At 39.5% G+C, this 19027-nt stretch overlaps 1 protein-coding gene and 1 non-coding gene across 3 annotated transcripts in view; both read left to right on the top strand.

Moving 5' to 3' along the window:
• The window catches only part of ZCCHC17 (zinc finger CCHC-type containing 17), a 55893-nt gene that overhangs the window by 5090 nt on the left and 31776 nt on the right, over window positions 1-19027 (top strand). The window contains exons 1-3 of one of the 2 annotated variants that reach the window (XM_045548439.1): window positions 2860-2951; window positions 5570-5690; window positions 12897-12954. In XM_045548439.1, coding sequence (XP_045404395.1) covers window positions 5625-5690; window positions 12897-12954 — 124 coding nt within the window. In that variant the 5' untranslated portion in view covers window positions 2860-2951; window positions 5570-5624. Of the gene's footprint in view, window positions 1-2859; window positions 2952-5569; window positions 5691-12896; window positions 12955-19027 lie in introns of those variants that run through there. The other variant, XM_045548438.1, reaches the window with a different exon arrangement.
• Window positions 13820-13983, top strand: LOC123636056. The gene has a single exon (XR_006734298.1). It is a non-coding gene; the product is annotated as a U1 spliceosomal RNA (small nuclear RNA).

The following is a 19027-nucleotide window of genomic DNA, read 5'->3' as shown; positions in this document are numbered from 1 at the left end:
GTGATCTGCCTTAGCCTCCCAAAGTGCTGGATTACAGGTGTGAGCCACTGTGCCTGACTCCCTTCTTCTTTCCTTACCTGTGCTTAGGACATATTAAGACTTCATTTACTCATTCAAAAAAACTGAGTAACTGTAGCATACCAGGCACTGGGAACACAAAATCAAATAAGAAATGGTTCTTGGTTTCATGTTTGAATGAATGGATCCAGATCTTGCTCATCCTAGCTTCCTCTATGAATGATGTCCTTCTGATTGGCCCATATTCATAGACTTAAAAGAATAAGTAAATTGACAAGGATTGAGGTTCACCATTTGGAGTTGCCAATCAATCCTTATTGATTCCTCTAATGCTGGGACATAGTGTTAGATGTGGACTGAATTCTTTTTAAGGTAGTGTAGCATAGTGGTTAAGAATGTAGGCTCTGGAGTCATTATTCTGTCTTTGTTCATAATCCCAGTATTTTTAATTAGCTTACTTTGAGTTCTAACACAGATGAAAGACAAACAAAAATTCCTTAACTCCCTTAGAGATGTAGTCAGTTATCCAAATAAACTTAATAACAACAAAAATCTTGACCAGATCAGTAAGGTGACACATCGAATGAAGGTCCAAAGACTATAAAGTATCTTGCCAATTTAATATTGTTCTTTAAACTTCTCATTGCTTAGGGATGGGAGGACAGGTTGTGTGGAGTTTCTTCCCCCAATTGCTTGCACACTTTTTTTTTTTTTTTTTTTTGAGACAGAGTCTTCCTCTGTTTCCCTGGCTAGAGTACAATGGCATCATCATAGCTCACTGCAACCTCACACTCCTGGGCTCAAGGGATCTTCCTGCCTCAGCCTCCCAAGTAGCTGGGACTACAGGGGCACACCACCATGCCTGGCTAATTTTTCTATTTTTTATAGAGAGGAGGTCTCACTCTTGCTTAGGCTGGTCTCAAACTCGTGAGCTCAAACAGTCCTCCAGCCTTGGCCTTCCAGAGTGCTGGGATTACAGGCCTGAGCCACCGTGCCTGGCCAACGTGCACACTTTTTAAAAAACTTTGAAACAATCACAAAATTATGGAGGTATAAATAACTTTTTTTTCTCAATTATTTGAGTTAAACTGCTGACCTGATACTCCTTGTTTTTCTACAAACAAGGACATTCTCATACGTAACCACAATAATCATAAAATTAATATTGCATTACTTTTCTAATCCTCAGGCCCCACCTCTCCATTCTTGAGCTCTGAGTCCCCATTTTGGGCTGCTCCAGTGTGTGGATTTATTTATCATCCTACTCTTCCCCACACTCTTTGCAGATTCTCCCCTTACCCAGCGTAGGCTCTGACTTCACTCTGGCCTACCATTTCCACTACTGTGCCTCCCACTTCTGCCCCCACTTTCCGTGCTCTGCCCCTCATTTTGGGAAGAGAGTGCCTAGTAATTGGCCCCTTATTGCTTCCCTACAAAACACAATTATTTAAAACATTCAAGTGAAATGAAGCCCTTGAGTTCTGCTTTCAGGACAATTGCAAGGCAACTCCAAATGGTATACCCAAATCCTTGTCAATTTACTTGTTCTTTTAAGTCTATGAATGTGGTGCTATCTAACTGGACTATATCTATCACAATATTTTATAAACTTTTTGAAAGTAGCAGAACTCCTTTTTTTCCCCAAATGAAGTCTTACACAGAAACTTAATATGTAAACTGGATCAAAACAGAATACACTGTTATGGTAGGCATCTCTCCAGTAATTCCCACCCATCTCTCCTCTTGCCACCATGGCCTACCCCAAGGATGGGAGGGTCAGTGGGAATCAGCACTAATTGACCTCTGCCTAATTACTGAGGAGAGGATCCTACCTGCCCAACTGCTCTGAGTTGGACTTCCCCCAACTATAGTTTCTTTGGGGTTCTGCTCCCTCCACTTTTGGTATGGAGGCTCTCCTCTGGTTAGCCGGCCTAGAGCCAGCCTCTTTGGTTTTCTTGAACCCTAAGGTGACCTAGACATTTCAGAGTAGACATTTAAAAAATAAACTTGAATTAACTGAGGAGCCTCTGATAACCACCATAGAATCCTAGGTTTCCACAGAACATAATTTGAAAAAAGATTTAAATCCCATGTTTTAAAATGGCAACCATCTACTTTCCTGACATTTAAAACCTGTTACAATAGTTTCCCGTTGTTTTGAGGGGATATGTTCTAAGACCCAAGTGGATCCCTGAAACTGGGGATGATACTGAACCCGATTGCTGTCAGTTGAAACATGTTTGTGTTCATATCTTCCACCCACAAATTTAATGCCATTTCCATCTTAACTAAGCGCTTATCATGCAGTGAGGCTGTAACTTCTGCAGTTTGAGGCACAATAGTAAAGCTAGCATGAATTTCTTTTTCCTTCATAATTTCACACATAGTAGATTTGTTTTTACAGTAGATATTAGCAACCCCAGGATATGATTGTTTTTCTTTCCTCCAGTTGAGAACTTTCACTTTTTCACTTAAAGGAAGCACTTTGCAGCTTCTCTTTGACCTATCTGAATGGCCTGCGTGACTGTTGCGCTTTGGGGTTATTATTAAGTAAAATAAGGGTTACTTGAACACAAGCACTGCAATACTATGACAGTCAATCTGCAATACTATGACTGAGAGGGCTACTAAGTGACTAATGGGTGGGTAGCATATACAGCATGGATATGCTGGATAAGGGAATGATTCATGTCCCTAGGTAGGACAGGTTGGGATGACGCAAGATTTCATTATGCTACTCAGAACAGTGTGTATTTTTTAATTTAAGAATTATTTATTTCTGGAATTTTTCTCTCTTTTTTTTTTTCTGAGACATGGTCTTGCTCTATTGCCCAGGCTGGAGTACAGTGGTACAATGATAGCTCACTGCAACCTTCAACTCCTGGGCTCACGCAATCCTTCCACCTCAGCCTCTTGAGTAGCTGGGACTACAGGTGTGTACCACCACACTGGGATAATTTTTTAAGTTTTGATAGAGTCAGGGTCTCACTATGTTGCTCAGGCTGGTCTCGAACTCCTGGCCTTAAGCAATCCTCCCACCTTACCCTCCTGAAGTGCTGGGATTTCAGGCATGAGCCACCATGCTTGGCCTGGAATTTTCCATTTAATGTTTTCGGACCACAGTGGACTGTGGGTAACTGAAACTCTGGAAAGTGAAACCGCGGATAAGGGGGACTACTGTACTGTTATATTTCAGGTTTTCCCTCAAAACTGCATGCCAGTTTCCTTCTTGAAGAATGGCACAGGGCTTCTCAGGTTACTGTTATACAGCAGGAGTAAACAGGGGAGCTTTAAACATAGCTTTTTATATGCTTTTCACAGCAGAAGTCTGTAAGGAGCAACATAAGTTCATTTCTGCTTTTATTGCTCTTTGCATGACTTTAGTGTGGAGAGGAACAGACGATAGACTAAGATGTTTGAGCCCAATTCATATGCCCTAGCTGCTGGTGCCTCTGTGGATTCTGTACCTCACTAATGTTCCAGATATTGGAGGAATAATAAAGGTCTCTTGATAGAACCATTGATCTCAGAGTAATAACTCCTATTCTAGCATGGGAGGTGAGGGATGCTGGGCAGAGAAAGGGAAGGGGTAGAGATGAGAACGCATAGCTGGGGAGTGGCAGAAGCAGGATTCAACCAGGCTGTAAAACTTGGAATTAACCTGTGTATGAGCCATTTCTCAAGAACTGACAAATCTGCCTCTATTCTCTCTATGTACTTTCAGTAAAGTAATAAAAAGACACCTCTGGCTGACCTAAGCAGAAAAGGGCAAGTTTATCATAAGGATAGAAGATTTTCTTATGGAACTTGAAGAAAGAAATGTTCCTGGGTCATACGATGATACTAGAACAAGGGTTTGGAAGTCTAACAGGATTTTCTTTCATTTCTGTTTCAAGCGAGGCTGTCCACTTAATGGATGGTCATTGTAAATCAGGAAGACTTGCCAACAGTAGGACACGAAATCATCATCTGAAAGTGAGAGGGAGCAGTGCGGGTTCAGGAGAGAAGAAAGTATTCACCTATGAAAACCCAACAAAAGTAGTTTCAGGTCTTATTGGTGCCAATTGTAATTGGGAGGCAAAAGAGAACTGAGAATAGTACTATTAGGTTTATCTTTATCTAGCAGTGATTTACCAGCAGAGTAAAGGGATGTGGTTAAGAGCCACTAGATTACTAGCTTCCTGTCTGTTTAAAATCAGGAGGCTGAGCAAGGGTATCTGTCAGGTCCCTTACAACTTCAAAGCTCTAAGTTTTGCTTCTTAGGCAGCATCAGCATCACCTGGGAGCTGGTTGAAAATGCCCAATTTTGGGTAACACCTCAGATAACTGAATTACAATCTGCATTTTTAACATAATTCATAAATAATTAAATGAATTTTATACATCCAACAATGTATTATTATGCAAGCATTAAAAAAGTGTATGTATATGATTTGGCTATATTATATTAAGAAAATAATGATTAATGATTTCATGATTCCATTAAAAAACCACTTCTATGTATTAAAAAGTCTGAAAGAATAAAAACAAGTTGAATTATGAATGATTTTATTTTCTTCATTATTAATGTATTTGGACTTTAAAAATGTGTGTTTTAATTTTATCGGGAAAAAAAGCAAGCTCTCCTCTGTCTTTTTTTTTTTTTTTTTTTTTTTTTTTTTTTTTTTTTGAGACAGAGTCTTACTCTGTTGCCCTGAGTAGAGTGCTGTGGTGTCAGCCTAGCTCACAGCAACCTCAAACTCCTAAGCTCAAATGATCCTGCCTCAGCCTCCCAAGTAGCTGGGACCACAGCTGCGCACCATGACGCCTAGTTAATTTTTCTATTTTTAGTAGAGATGGGGTCTTGCTTTTGCTTGGCTCATCTCCAACTCCTGAGCTCAATCAGTCCTCCCATCTCAGCCTCCCAGAGTGCTAGGATTACAGGCATGAGTCACCACACCTGACCTCCTCTGTCATTTTGAAGTCACTTTGAATTTGCTACTACTGCCTAGCGTAGTGGTTAAGAGCATGGACTTGGGTCAGCTAGGATTTGGCTACAGTTTGCTGGCTTTTTGACATAGGTTTAGTAATTTGACTTCTGGTCTTTCTTCTATTTAATATAATAATAAAAACTACATCTTGAGAGTTTTGAGAATTAAATAGGACATTGCATGTTCAGTGCTTAGCACAGTGCCTGGACATAGTAAGTGCTTGATAAATGTTAGCCCTTATTACTATTATTCCATGTTTTTGAGATCCATTTACACATACTACTCCTTCAACCCCCCCAAAATTCTTTTTCGGGCAAAACAGTAACAACAATAGCAATAAAAAAATTAAACAATAAAACCAGTAGTTTGATAGCCTTGGGTAAGTAACAAATTGTAAAGAAGTAATATCAAGGTTTCCAAAACTCCCCACAATTGGAATAGACAAAAGAAATTTGGATAAAAGCACATGGTGTTAAATCTAATGCTGTTATTCTGTAGGGACTAGCTGTGAACTGTCTGTGCATTCATTTCTTCTTTAATGCAGGTATCTCTCTCATTGTTGTCTAATTTCTTTGTGACAGGACACTCGAATTAGTTTTAGTAGAAGAGAAATGGAGGAGCCATAGAACATTAAGGATGAATTCAGGAAGGCCTGAGACCATGGAAAACTTGCCTGCTCTCTACACTATTTTCCAAGGAGAGGTATATTCTTTTCTGCTTTGAAAACCATTTATGTTAATGATAGATTGAGAGTGAAAAGCAACTGCATTTTATGCCCCTGTCCACTTGAGACTATCTTGAGCATTATAGATTAAATGGGAATGGCTAGTGGAGCATTTGGCTACCACATATAGCTCTGCTAAGCTGCAAACATCTAACTGCATACTAGACAACTTGACATACCTGCATACTTGGATACCTCACAGCATCTCTAGTTTATGTTCTAAACTGAGTTTTCCTTTTCTCACTGCTGTGGTTTGTATATGTACTCTAAAAAGCACATGTTGGAAACTTAATTCCCAATGCAATATGGTTGGGAGGTGGGGCCACCCTCATGAATGGATTAATGCCATTTATAAAAGGGCTTGAGGTTGTAAGTTTTATCTCTTTCTCTCCTCTTGCCCTCTTGCCCTCTTGCCTTCTGTCATGGGATCATGCAGCAAAAATGTTCTTGCCAGATGCTGGCACTTCGATCTTGGACTTCCCAGTCTCTAGAACCATGAGCCTAATAAATTTTCTTTTCTTTATAAATTATCTAGTCTCTGGCGTTCTGTTATAGAAACACAAACGGACAAAGACACCCAGCAATTCTATTCTTCTAGTCTTTTCCATCTCAGCAAATAGAACCATTATCTGTTCAGGAATTCAAGCTAGACACCTGGGTATCAACCTTGATTTCTCTTCTTGATCTGATCTTGATTTTCCCTTCCACTTCAGTTTATCCACAAATTCTAATTCTATCTCTGGCCTATGTACTTCTTTATCCCCTCGGTACCCCATTAGTGCAAGCTCTCCATCTCTTGCTTGGCCCTTACTGAGATCCCTGCTTCTATTATAACCCTTCTCTAATGTGTTCTTCACATTGAAGCCAGAATAACATTTTAAAAACAGATGGGTTCAGAACCATTTTATGGCACATAAAAAAACCCAAAACCCCCAGATTGGACATGCTGCTTTCTCACAGCTCTTCAGAGGCCTCTCATATAATTGAATACAAACTCATTTTCATGGCCCTTCTATGACTTGGCCTGTGCTTGATAATGTTGTTTTGTTCAGCCTGACTCATAGTCCAGCCACACTGGCCTCCTTATAGCTCTGAACCTTCTAAGCTCTTAGTTTCTCTTCTGGACTTGTGTACATGCTGTTTGTGTTAGTCTAGTTAGTCTGTTTGTGCTGCTATAACAAAATACCTGAGACTGGGTAATTTATAAAGAACAGAAATTTATTTCCCACAGTTCTGGAAGGCTGAGAAGTCCAAGACCAAGGCGCCACCAGATTAGGTGTCTGGTAAGGGCGGCTTTCTGCTTCTAAGATGGCGCCTTGCTGCATCTTACAGAGGGAACAAATGCTATGTCCTCACATGACAGAATGGACAGAAGGAGCAAACTCAAACCCTTTTTATAAGGCACTAATTCCTTCATGAGGGCAGAGCCCTCATGGCCTAATCATCTCCTAAAGGCTCCACCTCTTAATATCATTGCGATGGGGGATTAAGAGTGGGACCTTTGAGGATGTGATTAAATTACATGGGGCTCTGCCCTTGTGAATGGGATGCCCTTATAAAAGAGGCTTTAGAGAGCTGCCTGGCTCCTCTGTTCCTTCTGCCATGTGAGGACATAGCAACAAGGTGCCATCTGGAAGCAGAGAGTGAACCCTTATCAGACACCAGTCTTCTGGTGCTTTGATCTTGAACTGCCTAGCCTCCAGAACTGTGGAAAATAAATTTCTATTATAAATTATCTAGTCTGTGGGGAAAGGGGAAGAGTGCTCTGTCTGTGGTGTCTAGTCTATGGTGTTTTGTTATAGCAGCAGGAATGGACTAAGGCACTGTTCCTTCTATCCGCTTTCCCACCATCTTCCTTTCACCCTTTGGGTCTCATCCCTAATGTTGTCTCCTCAGAGATTTTTTTACCCATCGTGAATAAATGGGTTCATCCTGTATTGAATTATGTACTTGCTTAATGTCTGTCTTTTTCATAAGATACAAAGCTCCATGAGGGCAGAACTTTGTTTTGTTGTGTATCTTTTTTTTTTTTTTTTTTTTTGAGACAGAGTCTTGCTCTTTTGCCTAGGCTAGTAGGCTAGTATGTGGTGGCATCATTATAGCTCACTGCAACCTCAAACTCTTGGGCTCAAGCAATCCTCCTGCCTCAGCCTCCTGAGTAGCTAGGACTGTAGGAGTGTGCCACCATGCCCAGCTAATTTTTTTTTGTTTTTTGTAGAGAAGGGGTCTTGCTATGTTGCTCAGGCTGGTCTCTAACTCCTGGCCTCAAGCAATCCTCTCACCTTGGCCTCCCAAAATGCTAGGATTACAGGTGTAAAGCACTATATCCAGCCTATTGTTGTATATCTCAATCTTAGGTGGGTAGGTAGAAAATTACTATTGATTTTCATTCAGAAATGCTTGATACATTTTTGATGACTGAATGAATGCTCAACCTTTGGAGGAAAAGGCATTGTATTTATTTAGAGAGCAAAGGCTTTGGAACCAAACAGAATCTGTATTCTGTCCCAGCTCCTTTACTTACTGTGTGTTCTTTGAGACTGTCACTTAATCTCTTTGAGTCTGTTTTCTCATTAAATGGAGATAATAGCTACTTCCACAGGATTACAGTGATGGTTAAATAAGCTATCAACTATAAAAATACAATCCTTGAGACATAGGAATTCCTCAACCTTTTCTCCCTCCTCGTGAAGTGAAAGTAAAGCCAAAAATTGTATTCAGTGTCTTATGAGTGCCTATAGTACTTTAAGGATATCATTCATACTTGGCATTCATACTTTATGTTTGATAAAAGTTTCACCTCCTAATAATGTGAGGTCTTTGAGGGTAGACTTTGTGACTGTCAGTTGGTTATAGATAATTGTGGCTTTTGGCTTCTGTTAAGTTGATCCCAACTTATAACAGCCAAGATACAAAGAATAATAACATTTTAACAAATAGCAAACAGCTCTGCTCTTCAGAGCCTCTGTCATTTTTCTTTATGGCCCATGGTATGCCCAAAGGTTAGTAAGGTACCAGAAAAAGGAAGTGGTAACACTAGAGGTGAAAATGATTTTTCTGATCATGAAGCACTCATTTGTCAGGTGCCACACAAAAGAAAGGGGAAGAGTGCTCTGTCCTCCGCAGACTGACTCAGATTTCTAGTAAAGTAGCTCCTGACCTACAAGTTTTTCTAACGGGATGGGGCTTGAATTAGTGTAGGTTCTATATGTTACTATCAAGAAAGGATGGTCTGTGGAAATGTTCAGAAAGAACTTTATAGTTCTAACTTATTTCTAGAGCACATTTTACAATAGCATGGTTTAGAAGTGATTTGGAATTAGGGAAAGAGAAATTTTATGATGATTTATATTTTCAAGATATTCATCCAATCAACATTTAATGAGTGCCTAATATTTACAAAGAAGACAAGTTACATTAAAATTCACAAAATTGTTTTAGCTTAATGTCTGTTAGTACTTCCGTACATTCTGTGTTATTGAATTGCTCTGAAAAAATCATTAACCCTATTTAATGGATAAGGAAACTCTTCTCAGAAGTTTAGTAATTGCCCAATGATTAATAAATGATAAAGTTATTTCACAGAATCTGATATGGTATCTTGCACATAGTAGGTGCTTAGTAAACATTGGAATAAAATTGACCCCTGGCCTCATAGGACTGGTTGTCCTTGAAGAAAATAGTGGTGCAGCCCATATCCTAGCAGTTCCTAGTAGGCTCAATAGGGATTTGGAACCAAGTGATTACATAGCTGAGAAGCCAATATGCATCCTTTCCTTATCCTCTGAGAGGCATCTTTGTTCCAGAGTCCATTAAATGTGGTAGGAGGTACAAGCATAGCAATGGGAGTTAGGACTTGGCTCAGGCTTGCCATTGCCAAAGAAATGCTGAAGGGAGATTGGTGTTGGCAAGGTGGAAATAACGTTGGACTGCAAGTCAAAAAATGTCTGTGCTATACCTGGCTGTATTACTTTCTAACTTTGTGACTTTGCACAAGTAACTTATGTCTCTGAGCCTCAAATTCTTCATTTACATTAGGGGATAATGAATTTCAAGGCCAGTGCCACTTCTAATATGAAGATGAGAAATTCATTTTACCCAAGCCCTAAATTCAGTTGAGATAATTATTGAATTTTTTCCCCTGAGCTATTTGACTAATTGTTCTTGGGACACCAGGCAGATTGTGGGATCACCTACGGCAGGTGCCATCCTGTTAATTTCAACTCTGACTGCACCCTAGGAGACACAGTGATGGAAAACACCTGGTGCTGGAATTGGAGAGAATGCCTTTTCCTAGCTGAACAGTTGAGTGCATCCATTCTGGAGCACATTAACCTTTCCTTTTGGGAGAGGCCAAATTAAGGTCTGTTATATTACCTGTAAAGACCATAACATGACACTGGAGCTTTGGGACTGAAAAGTGAGATTGTCTTAATTACAGCAGCCGAGTGATTTGAGCTCCAACTTCCAGATGCTACTTTTAAGTTTGCTAGATAGTTATGCTCTTTAATGTTGTTACACAACATGAGAATTTTCAGCCCTCCTTCTAGAACCCTGGTGCAAAAGCCAATCAGAGGGCCTTGAGTTGGTTCAGAAAGATGGAATTTGCTTTGATTTTCACTAAAAGTGGAAACACTTATCTTTTATGTGGCCCTCTTTTACACAGAACAAACTGCTTGGTGAACTTGGGTAAGCACTTTGTGTCTTTGGTCTTCATTTTCCTCATTTGAAAAATGACAGGATTGGACCAGCTAATCTCTAAAGTCTTTCCTCTGGTTCCACCTTGCCTTGATTTTAAGTATCTGTGTGATTGTGCTGTTTCTTTGGGACTCTCAGCATAGCATGTTCATCAGTGTGAAACAGGAATATAGAACTTTTGGTTTGTAATGTAATCTTCATGCTGTCCCAATATCCCCATTAAAAAATCAGGAAAATGAAAGTTTTTCTCTATTTCCATCCTAATATTGAAGCAAGTGATGATAATATTTGGTGAAGTAGGAGGCACTGGAGTAGGAGTCAGGGGACCCAGGTTCTGTCTAAGTTAGCCGTGTGCCTTCTAACCAGTCACTAATCTTTTTGTACTTCATTATCTTGGACTGCAAATCATTAAAAAGTTGTACCTTGTTAATGTACAGTATGTGCCAGATGCCAGTGCCAGGCACTTTATGTACATCATTTGTTATCAGCAGCAGCACAGTGAGAACAAATGGGAACTTAAGCCTTGAAAGGCAAGTTGTGTTCAAGATCCCACAGGTAGGACATAGCATAGCTGGGATTAGAAGACACATCTTTCACTCTAAAGCCTATGCTATTTCAACACTTACTATGCTATTCTCTTTTTGAAAAAAAAAAAAAAAAAAAAAATTTTTTTTTTCTTTTTTTTTTTTTTCTTTTTTAAGTTTTCTTAGGGACAGGATCTTGCTGTGTTACCAAGGCTGGGTTGGAACTCCTGGGCTCAAGTGATTGTCCTGCTTCAGATTCCTGAGTAGCTGGGGCTACTGTGCCCTGCTATACCTATACTATTTTGCCTCATCTGCAACATAGGGACCTACCTTATATACTTCCTAGGATTGTTGCCAGGAGCAGATAGGATATCAGATATCATATTGCTTTGGGCCATTAGAGTTTTATAATTAAAGAGAACCCATGAGCAGCTCTAGTGTAGTTAAGATACTCTGGGTTCAAATCCCAGATCTGCTACTTACTAGCTTTGGACCTTGGGTAAGTTACTTAATCTCTTCATGTGTTATTTTGTCGTGTGTTGAATGGGAATAATAATACCAACTTCATACAGTGACATGAGGATTATGCAAAGCATTTTGAATAGCTTTGCATGTAGTGATTATTCAATATATATTAGTGAATAGCAATGCAGTAGGGATTGTCTTAGTCCTCTTGTTTTAGTTGTGGTAAAGCTGCAACAGTGATTGCCCAAGATGAAGCAACTAATTAAAGGCACTGAAAAGAATAATGTTTATATATATGTAAGATTGTATTGAATATTTTACAAATAATAATGAATTTAGTGATAAATTCAGTCTATAGTGACAATATTACCCCCAGTCTGCAGATGGCGGGTAGGGTGGGCTGAAGGAGAGAGATAGAGCCTGAGTTAAGTATTTACTTGGCAAGGGCTCTGGGCCTTTCTTTAGTAGTTGCCTGTTACATAGAATCAATATCTGTGCTATACCTGGCTGTGCTGCTAGGCTGTACTAGATCCATCAAGCCTCTAATTTATTTATATTAGACCAATTCTGTAAAAGACTTGGGGATAACTCTTTTTCTGTCTGATTACATCTTTTCAGGTTCTATCAGATGTCTGTGTATTGGCTTTTTATATAATTATCTTGATAAAACCCAAGACTCAGATTTGGAGTGAAATATAGTATGCTGTATGGTCTGGTTTGATTTGAAGCTTATGATTAAGGGATGTCCTACATGATGAATCCCAAATTATTAATGTTCTCTGTATTGGGATTGGAGGCCTCAGTCCCAGCTAATATAAAGTGTAACTTTTTACCTGGTTTTCTGCTATTTGTTCCTTTTGTTCATGAATCTCCTTTGGTGATTTCAGTAGTTGTAGGATTTGGACTTTCTTTGGTACCATCATACCAAATGACAACATTCCAAATCTCACTAGTGTTGGCCGGGCATGGTGGCTCATGCCTGTAATCCTAGCACTCTGGGAGGCCGAGGTGGGAGGATCACTTGAGCTCAGGAGTTCAAGACCAGCCTCAGCAAGAGCAAGACCTCGTCTCTACTAAAAATAGAAAGAAATTAGCCAGACAACTGAAAATAGAAAAAAAAATTAGCCAGGCGTGGTGGTGCAGGCCTATAGTCCCAGCTATTCAGGAGGCTGAGGCAGGAGGATTGCTTGAGCCCAGGAGTTTGAGGTTGCTCTGAGCTAGACTGACGTCATGGCACTCTAGCCCAGGCAACAGAGTGAGACTCTGTCTCAAAAAAAAAAAAAAAATCTCACCAGTGTTATTAATGTGTGTACACATAATCTGTCAGTCTAAATTTCAAAAAGAACAGAAAGAATATTTGACAGCGCATCATTTTTAGGCAGCTTTGTAGCAGACAGAGGCAGTTGGTACCAACTAGTAATTCAGGGAGACTAGGGTAAGTGCTATGGAAGAAAGATTCTCATTTGTGTGACGCTGATTTTTTTTTTGTCTTTATAGGTTGCTATGGTGACAGACTATGGAGCATTTATCAAAATCCCAGGCTGTCGGAAGCAAGGTGGGACGCTATAACTTGAAATTTAGCCCTTCCATTTCAACTCTCTGCTGTCACCCTCACCATATCCTAATTATAGGCTATACAATTTTCAGACAGTAATTTTTTATTTGTTTTTTTTTGGTCTAAATATGAATATAGACAAGTAATGACAGTTCATTTTTAGTTGGCAGGTCTTATCAGAAGAATGGCATTTTATGACTTAGGGGAGGGCTAGGGTATAGCTAACTGGGTTCATTTCTGGAACCAGCTCCTCCCTAGACTTCACCTGTGACCCTAGGCAAGTCACTTGACCTCTGTGGACACAGGATTTTGGGGAGGACAGGCTACTTCTCTTTGAGGCTGACATCGTAAGTTTTCTATTGTAAGGTACATGGAATGGAAATAGTATTGTAAATAATACATATATATTATGTATAGTATTTTAAATTTTCTTTGTAAACAGACATCTGTTGAGCATTTTTGGAGAATCCCTTTTATGTCTATAATCTTATTATTTCTCAAAACAATTGTGTTATGTAGAAAGGTAGGTTCTACACACTGGTGGCCTGCCCAGAGTGATTTAGCTAGGTATTGGCACAGCTGGGACTAGAACCCAAGCCTTCTGAATCCTAGCCCAGGGGGCTTTCTACTATATCACACTTCTGGTGGATCCAAAGACTCAACCTGCTAACTTCTTACATTAAAATAAGTTAAAGATTTATTAAAGATGTTAACATTTGAATAAAAAAAAAGGAGGTACAGTGGCTCACACCCATAATCCCAGCTCTTTAGAGGCTGAGGCAGGAGGACTGCTTGAGGCCAAGAGTTTGAGACCAGCCTGAGCAACATAGCGAGACCCCGTCTCTACAAAAAATAGAAAAAAATTATACTTCCCTGGCAGGGGAGATACCATGATCATGAAGGTGGTTTTCCAAGGATAAGGCTAATCCATTGCACTCTGGATGTACTGACCCCTGCCATTTCCCCAAATGTGGAAAACTTGACCGCATTATTTGTGGTAGCGGGGGACTGCATTTGTGCTCTCCCTTGATAAAAAAGACAAAAGTAGAAAAATTGGCTGGGTGTGGTGGCATGCATCCGTAGTTCCAGCTACTTGGGAGGCTGAGGCAGGAGGATTGCTTGAGCCCAGGAGTTTGAGGTTGCAAGGTGAGCTATGATGACTCCACTGCTCTCTAGCCCAGGCAATAGACTGAGACCCTGTCTCAATTTAAAAAAAAAAAAAAAGAACAACAAAAAAAGGCCAGGCACGGTGGCTTACTCCTGTAATCCCAACACTTTGGGAAGCCAAGGTGAGAGGATTGCTTGAGACTAGGAGTTTGAAACCAGCCTGGGAAACATAGTGAGACCTCATCTCTACAAAAAATAAAAAATTTTAGCTTGGCATGGTGGTGCACGTTTATAGTCCCAGCTACTCGGAAGGCTGAGGCAGGAGGATTGCTTGAGCCCAGGAGTTTGAGGTTGCATTGAGCTATGATGACACTACTGTACTCTAGCCTGGCTGACAGAGTGAGACCTTGTCTCCGAAAAAGAAAAAAATGTAGTATAAGAATAATAGAAGAAAATATAGAAGAATATTTCACTACATAAAAGTAAGAAACTTAATTGCAAAAATCCTCATAAGCAAAGTTAAGTTGGGAAAAAGAATTTGCAGTACATATGATAAAGAGGAAAAAGGGGCCAAGGATATGAAAAGACAACTCATAGGAGAAAAAAATATTTTTTTGTACTATATTAAGATACTCATTCTCAGTACTGATTAAAAAGTTACTCAGTTACTTTGTGGTACATTTGTATAATGGAATACTACTCTGTGAGAAAAAAGAATGAGAATGAAGTATTGATACAGGTAACAACCTGGATCAATCTCCAGAGAATTATGCTGAGTGGAAAAATAGCTAATCCAATCCCAAAAGATTATACAGTTTATGATTCCACTTATATAACACTCTTAATTTAAATGTTTCTTAATTTTTTAAAAATAGATTTATTGAGATATAATTCACTACCCCACATTTTACCCACTTAAGTGTATAATTCAGTGGTTTTTGGTATATTCAGAGTTTTGCAGTTATCACCACAATCTAATTTGAGAACATTATTGTCATCTCAGAAAGAAACCCTGTACCCATTAGTGTTCACTCCAGATTCTCTCTGTCCCCCAGCTTTAGGCAACCACCAACCTATAATACTGTGTCTCTGTATGTTTGCCTATTCTGCACATTTTTTATAAATGGAATCATTTCTAATGGAATATGTGGTCTTTTGTGAGTGGTTTCTTTCATTTAGCATAATGTTTCAAGATTCATCTGTTTTGTAGCATGTACTTCATTCGTTTTTATTGCCATTCCAAATTAATTTATTGCAGTTCCATCGGTTGATGGATATTTGGGTTGTTTCCACTTTTTTGCTGTTATGAATAATGTTGCTATGAATATTTGTGTACAAATTTTCATATGGATATATGCTTTCATTGCTCTTGGATATATACCTAGGAGTGGAATCACAGGGTCATCTGTTATGTATAACATTTTACAGAACTGCCAAACTGTTTTTCCCAAGTGACAGCACCTTTTTACATTCCCAACAGCAATGCATAAGGGTTCTACTTTCCGTACATCTTTGTCCACACTTGTTATTAACCATCTTTTTGAGTATAACCATCCTAATGGGTGTGAAGTATTGTCTCATTGTGGTTCTGATTTACGTTTCCATGTCCCTAATGGCTAATGATGTTGAGCCTCTTTCCATGTGTTTATTGACCATTTGTATATCTTTTTTTGAGAAATGTCCAAATTCTTTGCATTTTTAAAAATTGGGTTATTTTTCTTTTTATTGTTGAGTTAGGTAGGTGTTCTTTGTATAGTCTGGATACTAGTCCCATATCAAGTATATGATTTGCAAATATTTTTATGTAATTTTTTTTTTAACTTTTTTTTTTTTTTGAGAGAGAGTGTTACTCTGTTGCCTGGGTTAGAGTGCCTTGGCGTCAGCCTAGCTCACAGCAACCTCAAACTCCTGGGCTCAAGAGATCCTCCTGCCTCAGCCTCCCGAGTAGCTGGGACTACAGGCCGGCGCCACCACACCTAGCTAATTTTTTATTTTCTATATTTAGTTGCCCAGCTTATTTCTTTCTATTTTTAGTAGAGATGGGGTCTCACTCTTATTCAGGTTGGTCTCAAACTCCTGACCTCAAACTTGGATCCTCCTGCCTTGACCTCCCAGAGTGCTAGGATTACAGGTGTAAGCCACCTCGCCTGGCCTTATGTAACATTCTTGAAGAGACAAAATTACCTAAGTGGAGAACAGATTAGTTGGTAGTTGAGAGGGATTAAGGAGGAGAGAGGGAGTATGGGGAGGAAGTAGCAATGTGAGGGGCCCTTGTGGAGATGAACCTGTTCTGTGTCTTGACTGTGGTGGTGGATACACATGAAGGTACATATGTGGTAAAATTACATGGAACTAAATACATACAGATATACACACAAACCCAAATGAGTGCAAGTAAAATGGGAAATCCAAACAAGATCTGGTGGATTGTATCTGAGATGTTTTTTCCTACACCAACAATTCTCCAGTTCTCTGATTCTCCAACATCAATCGAATGTCCAACAATTCATTATATTTTATTTTACTTTTTGTTTGTTTGAGACAGGGTCTCACTTTGTTGCTTGGGCTAAAGTGGAGTGGTGTCATCATAGCTCACTGCAACTTCAAACTCCTGGGCTCAAGCAATCCTCCTGCCTCAGCCTCCCAAGCAGCTGGGACTACAGGTGCACATCACCACACCCAGCTAATTTTTCTATTTTTCGTAGAGACAGGATCTCACTACGTAGCTTAGGCTGGTGTCAAACTCCTGGACTTAAGCATTCCTCCTGCCTCAGCCTCCCAAAGTGCTAGGATTACAGGCATGAACTACCACTCCCAGCCTTGAATGCCCAACAATTCAGTTCAATTCAATTCGGATACTTACTACCTATGTGTTAGATTTCACAGATATAAGGGCTCACCCCACAAGACTGCCCTCACTTCAGATGCCAGTCCCAAGTATCGAGTCCCCAGGTTATGCATATTCTATCTGAATTTGCTACAGTTTAGGGATTTTCACACCCTCCCCCCAGGTTGGATAATTTGCTAGCATGAATTGAGAACTCACAGAACTCAGAAAAATGCTATACTTACTATTATTATAGTTTATTAGAAACGATAAAAAAGAACAATCAGATGAGGAGGTACACAGGCTGAGGCCTGAAGGGTTGTGAATGCTGGAGCCTCTGTCCCTGTGGAATTGGGGTGTGCTACCCTCCTGGCACATGGATATATGTTCACCGACTCTCTAAACTTCATTGTTTAGGGTTTTTGTTTTTGTTTTTTTGTAGAGATAAGGTCTCACTATGTTGCCCAGGCTGGTCTTGAACTCCCGGCCTGGAGCAACCCTCCTGCTTCGGTCAAAGTGCTGGGATTACAGGTGTGAGCCACCGTGCCTGGACTAAATATGTATTTCTTATACTGCAGTATCAATGCCAGCTTCCTGGTCATGACAGTATACTACAGTTCTGCAATATATTACCATTGGAGAAAACTAGGTACAGTGTACATGGGATCTCTGTTATTTCTGAATGCATATGAATCTACAGTTATCTCAGATATTTTTAAAAAGTGACTTAAAACACTCACAAAATCTTTGAAATTAAGAAATATTTAAAAAGATTGTTGTTAATACCAAGTGTTGGAAATGGGCACTTTTATTCATTATTAGGAACATAAATTCTCAGACTTTGGCAATGCCTATTAATATTTTTAATGTGCTTACTATTTTAATACAGAAATTCTTTGGGGAATTTAGTTTACAATAGAGTGTTAGATAAATTATGTACATCTGTGCTGTGGACTATACAGATGATAATAAAAAGAATGATAACTGTATTTCTGAACACTCTGATGCTTCATTTTACCAGAAAGTGTCAATGGAAGGTTTTCACACAATTCCATCACACTGCTGCCTGACTGATAGCAATAAGACACCATTGATTATGAGAAACATTTCAATTTCAGAGATGTTAAAGTGAGGGGAAAAGAAAGTGCATCTTAGAATTGATGAAACAAGATAGATCTCAATTTCCTGACATAGGAAGATGTCCCAAGATAATAAAATCAAAAAACATGTTGCAGAAGAGTTTACATACATACCCCTTCCCTACCGTTTTAAAGCAAGTGTATGTATGTCTTTACATATATATTTTCCTTTATATTTTAAAAATTATTGCCTATGTTTAAAGGAAAGTCAGGAAGTATATTCAACAAATTATTAACAATGGTAACCTCTGGGGAGTTTGGTTTGCTAAGGAAAGGATGTACATGGAAAAAGCACTTTCATTTTTGCAATTAAAAAAAAAAGTTTCTTTTAAAAAGTCCAACAGCTGATCTTTGGATAATAAAGCCATGCTGGCCGGGCGCAGTGGCTCACGCCTATAATCCTAGCACTCTGGGAGTCCGAGGCAGGAGGATCGCTTGATGTTAAGAGTTCGAGACCAGCCTGAGCAAGAGTGAGACCCTGTCTATACTAAAAATAGAAAAAATTAGCAGGGTGTGGTGGTGTGCACCTCTAGTCCCAGCTACTCAGGAGGCTGAGGAAGGAGGATTGCTTGAGTACGGTAGTTTGGTGTAGCTGTGAGCTAGGTCTAGCCCAGGCTGCAGAGCGAGACAATGTCTCAGAAAAAAAAAAAAAAAAAAAACGATGCCTCCAGCCTTGAAGACTACTATGCTGCAGATTACATCTTTGCATTAGGAATGGCTTACCAGTAGTTTTCAAGCTGGCAGTCAGCAGCCTAGAATTAAGTTTCTCATTTTATATTGTCTCAGATTTAATGAGGTGGAACTCATCCCTACCCCATGGGTTGTACATTTCTTTTTGTCTGAGGACAGATTTTCTTGGTAGTGTTCTTGCCAGTGCCTGAGAGTCTCGTTCTTGCTTGAACATTTATGTGACACTTTGGGGACTATGTGGGGATTAAAGGCCTGTGACCTTCCAGCAGTCAGTCTTCATCTCACTTGTGTCCATACCCTGTCAGGTGAT

Source organism: Lemur catta, chromosome 3, assembly GCF_020740605.2.
Source record: "Lemur catta isolate mLemCat1 chromosome 3, mLemCat1.pri, whole genome shotgun sequence".
Classification (NCBI taxonomy): domain Eukaryota; kingdom Metazoa; phylum Chordata; class Mammalia; order Primates; family Lemuridae; genus Lemur; species Lemur catta.
Note: the sequence above shows the minus strand (reverse complement) of the source record. Positions and strands in the feature narration are given on the sequence as shown.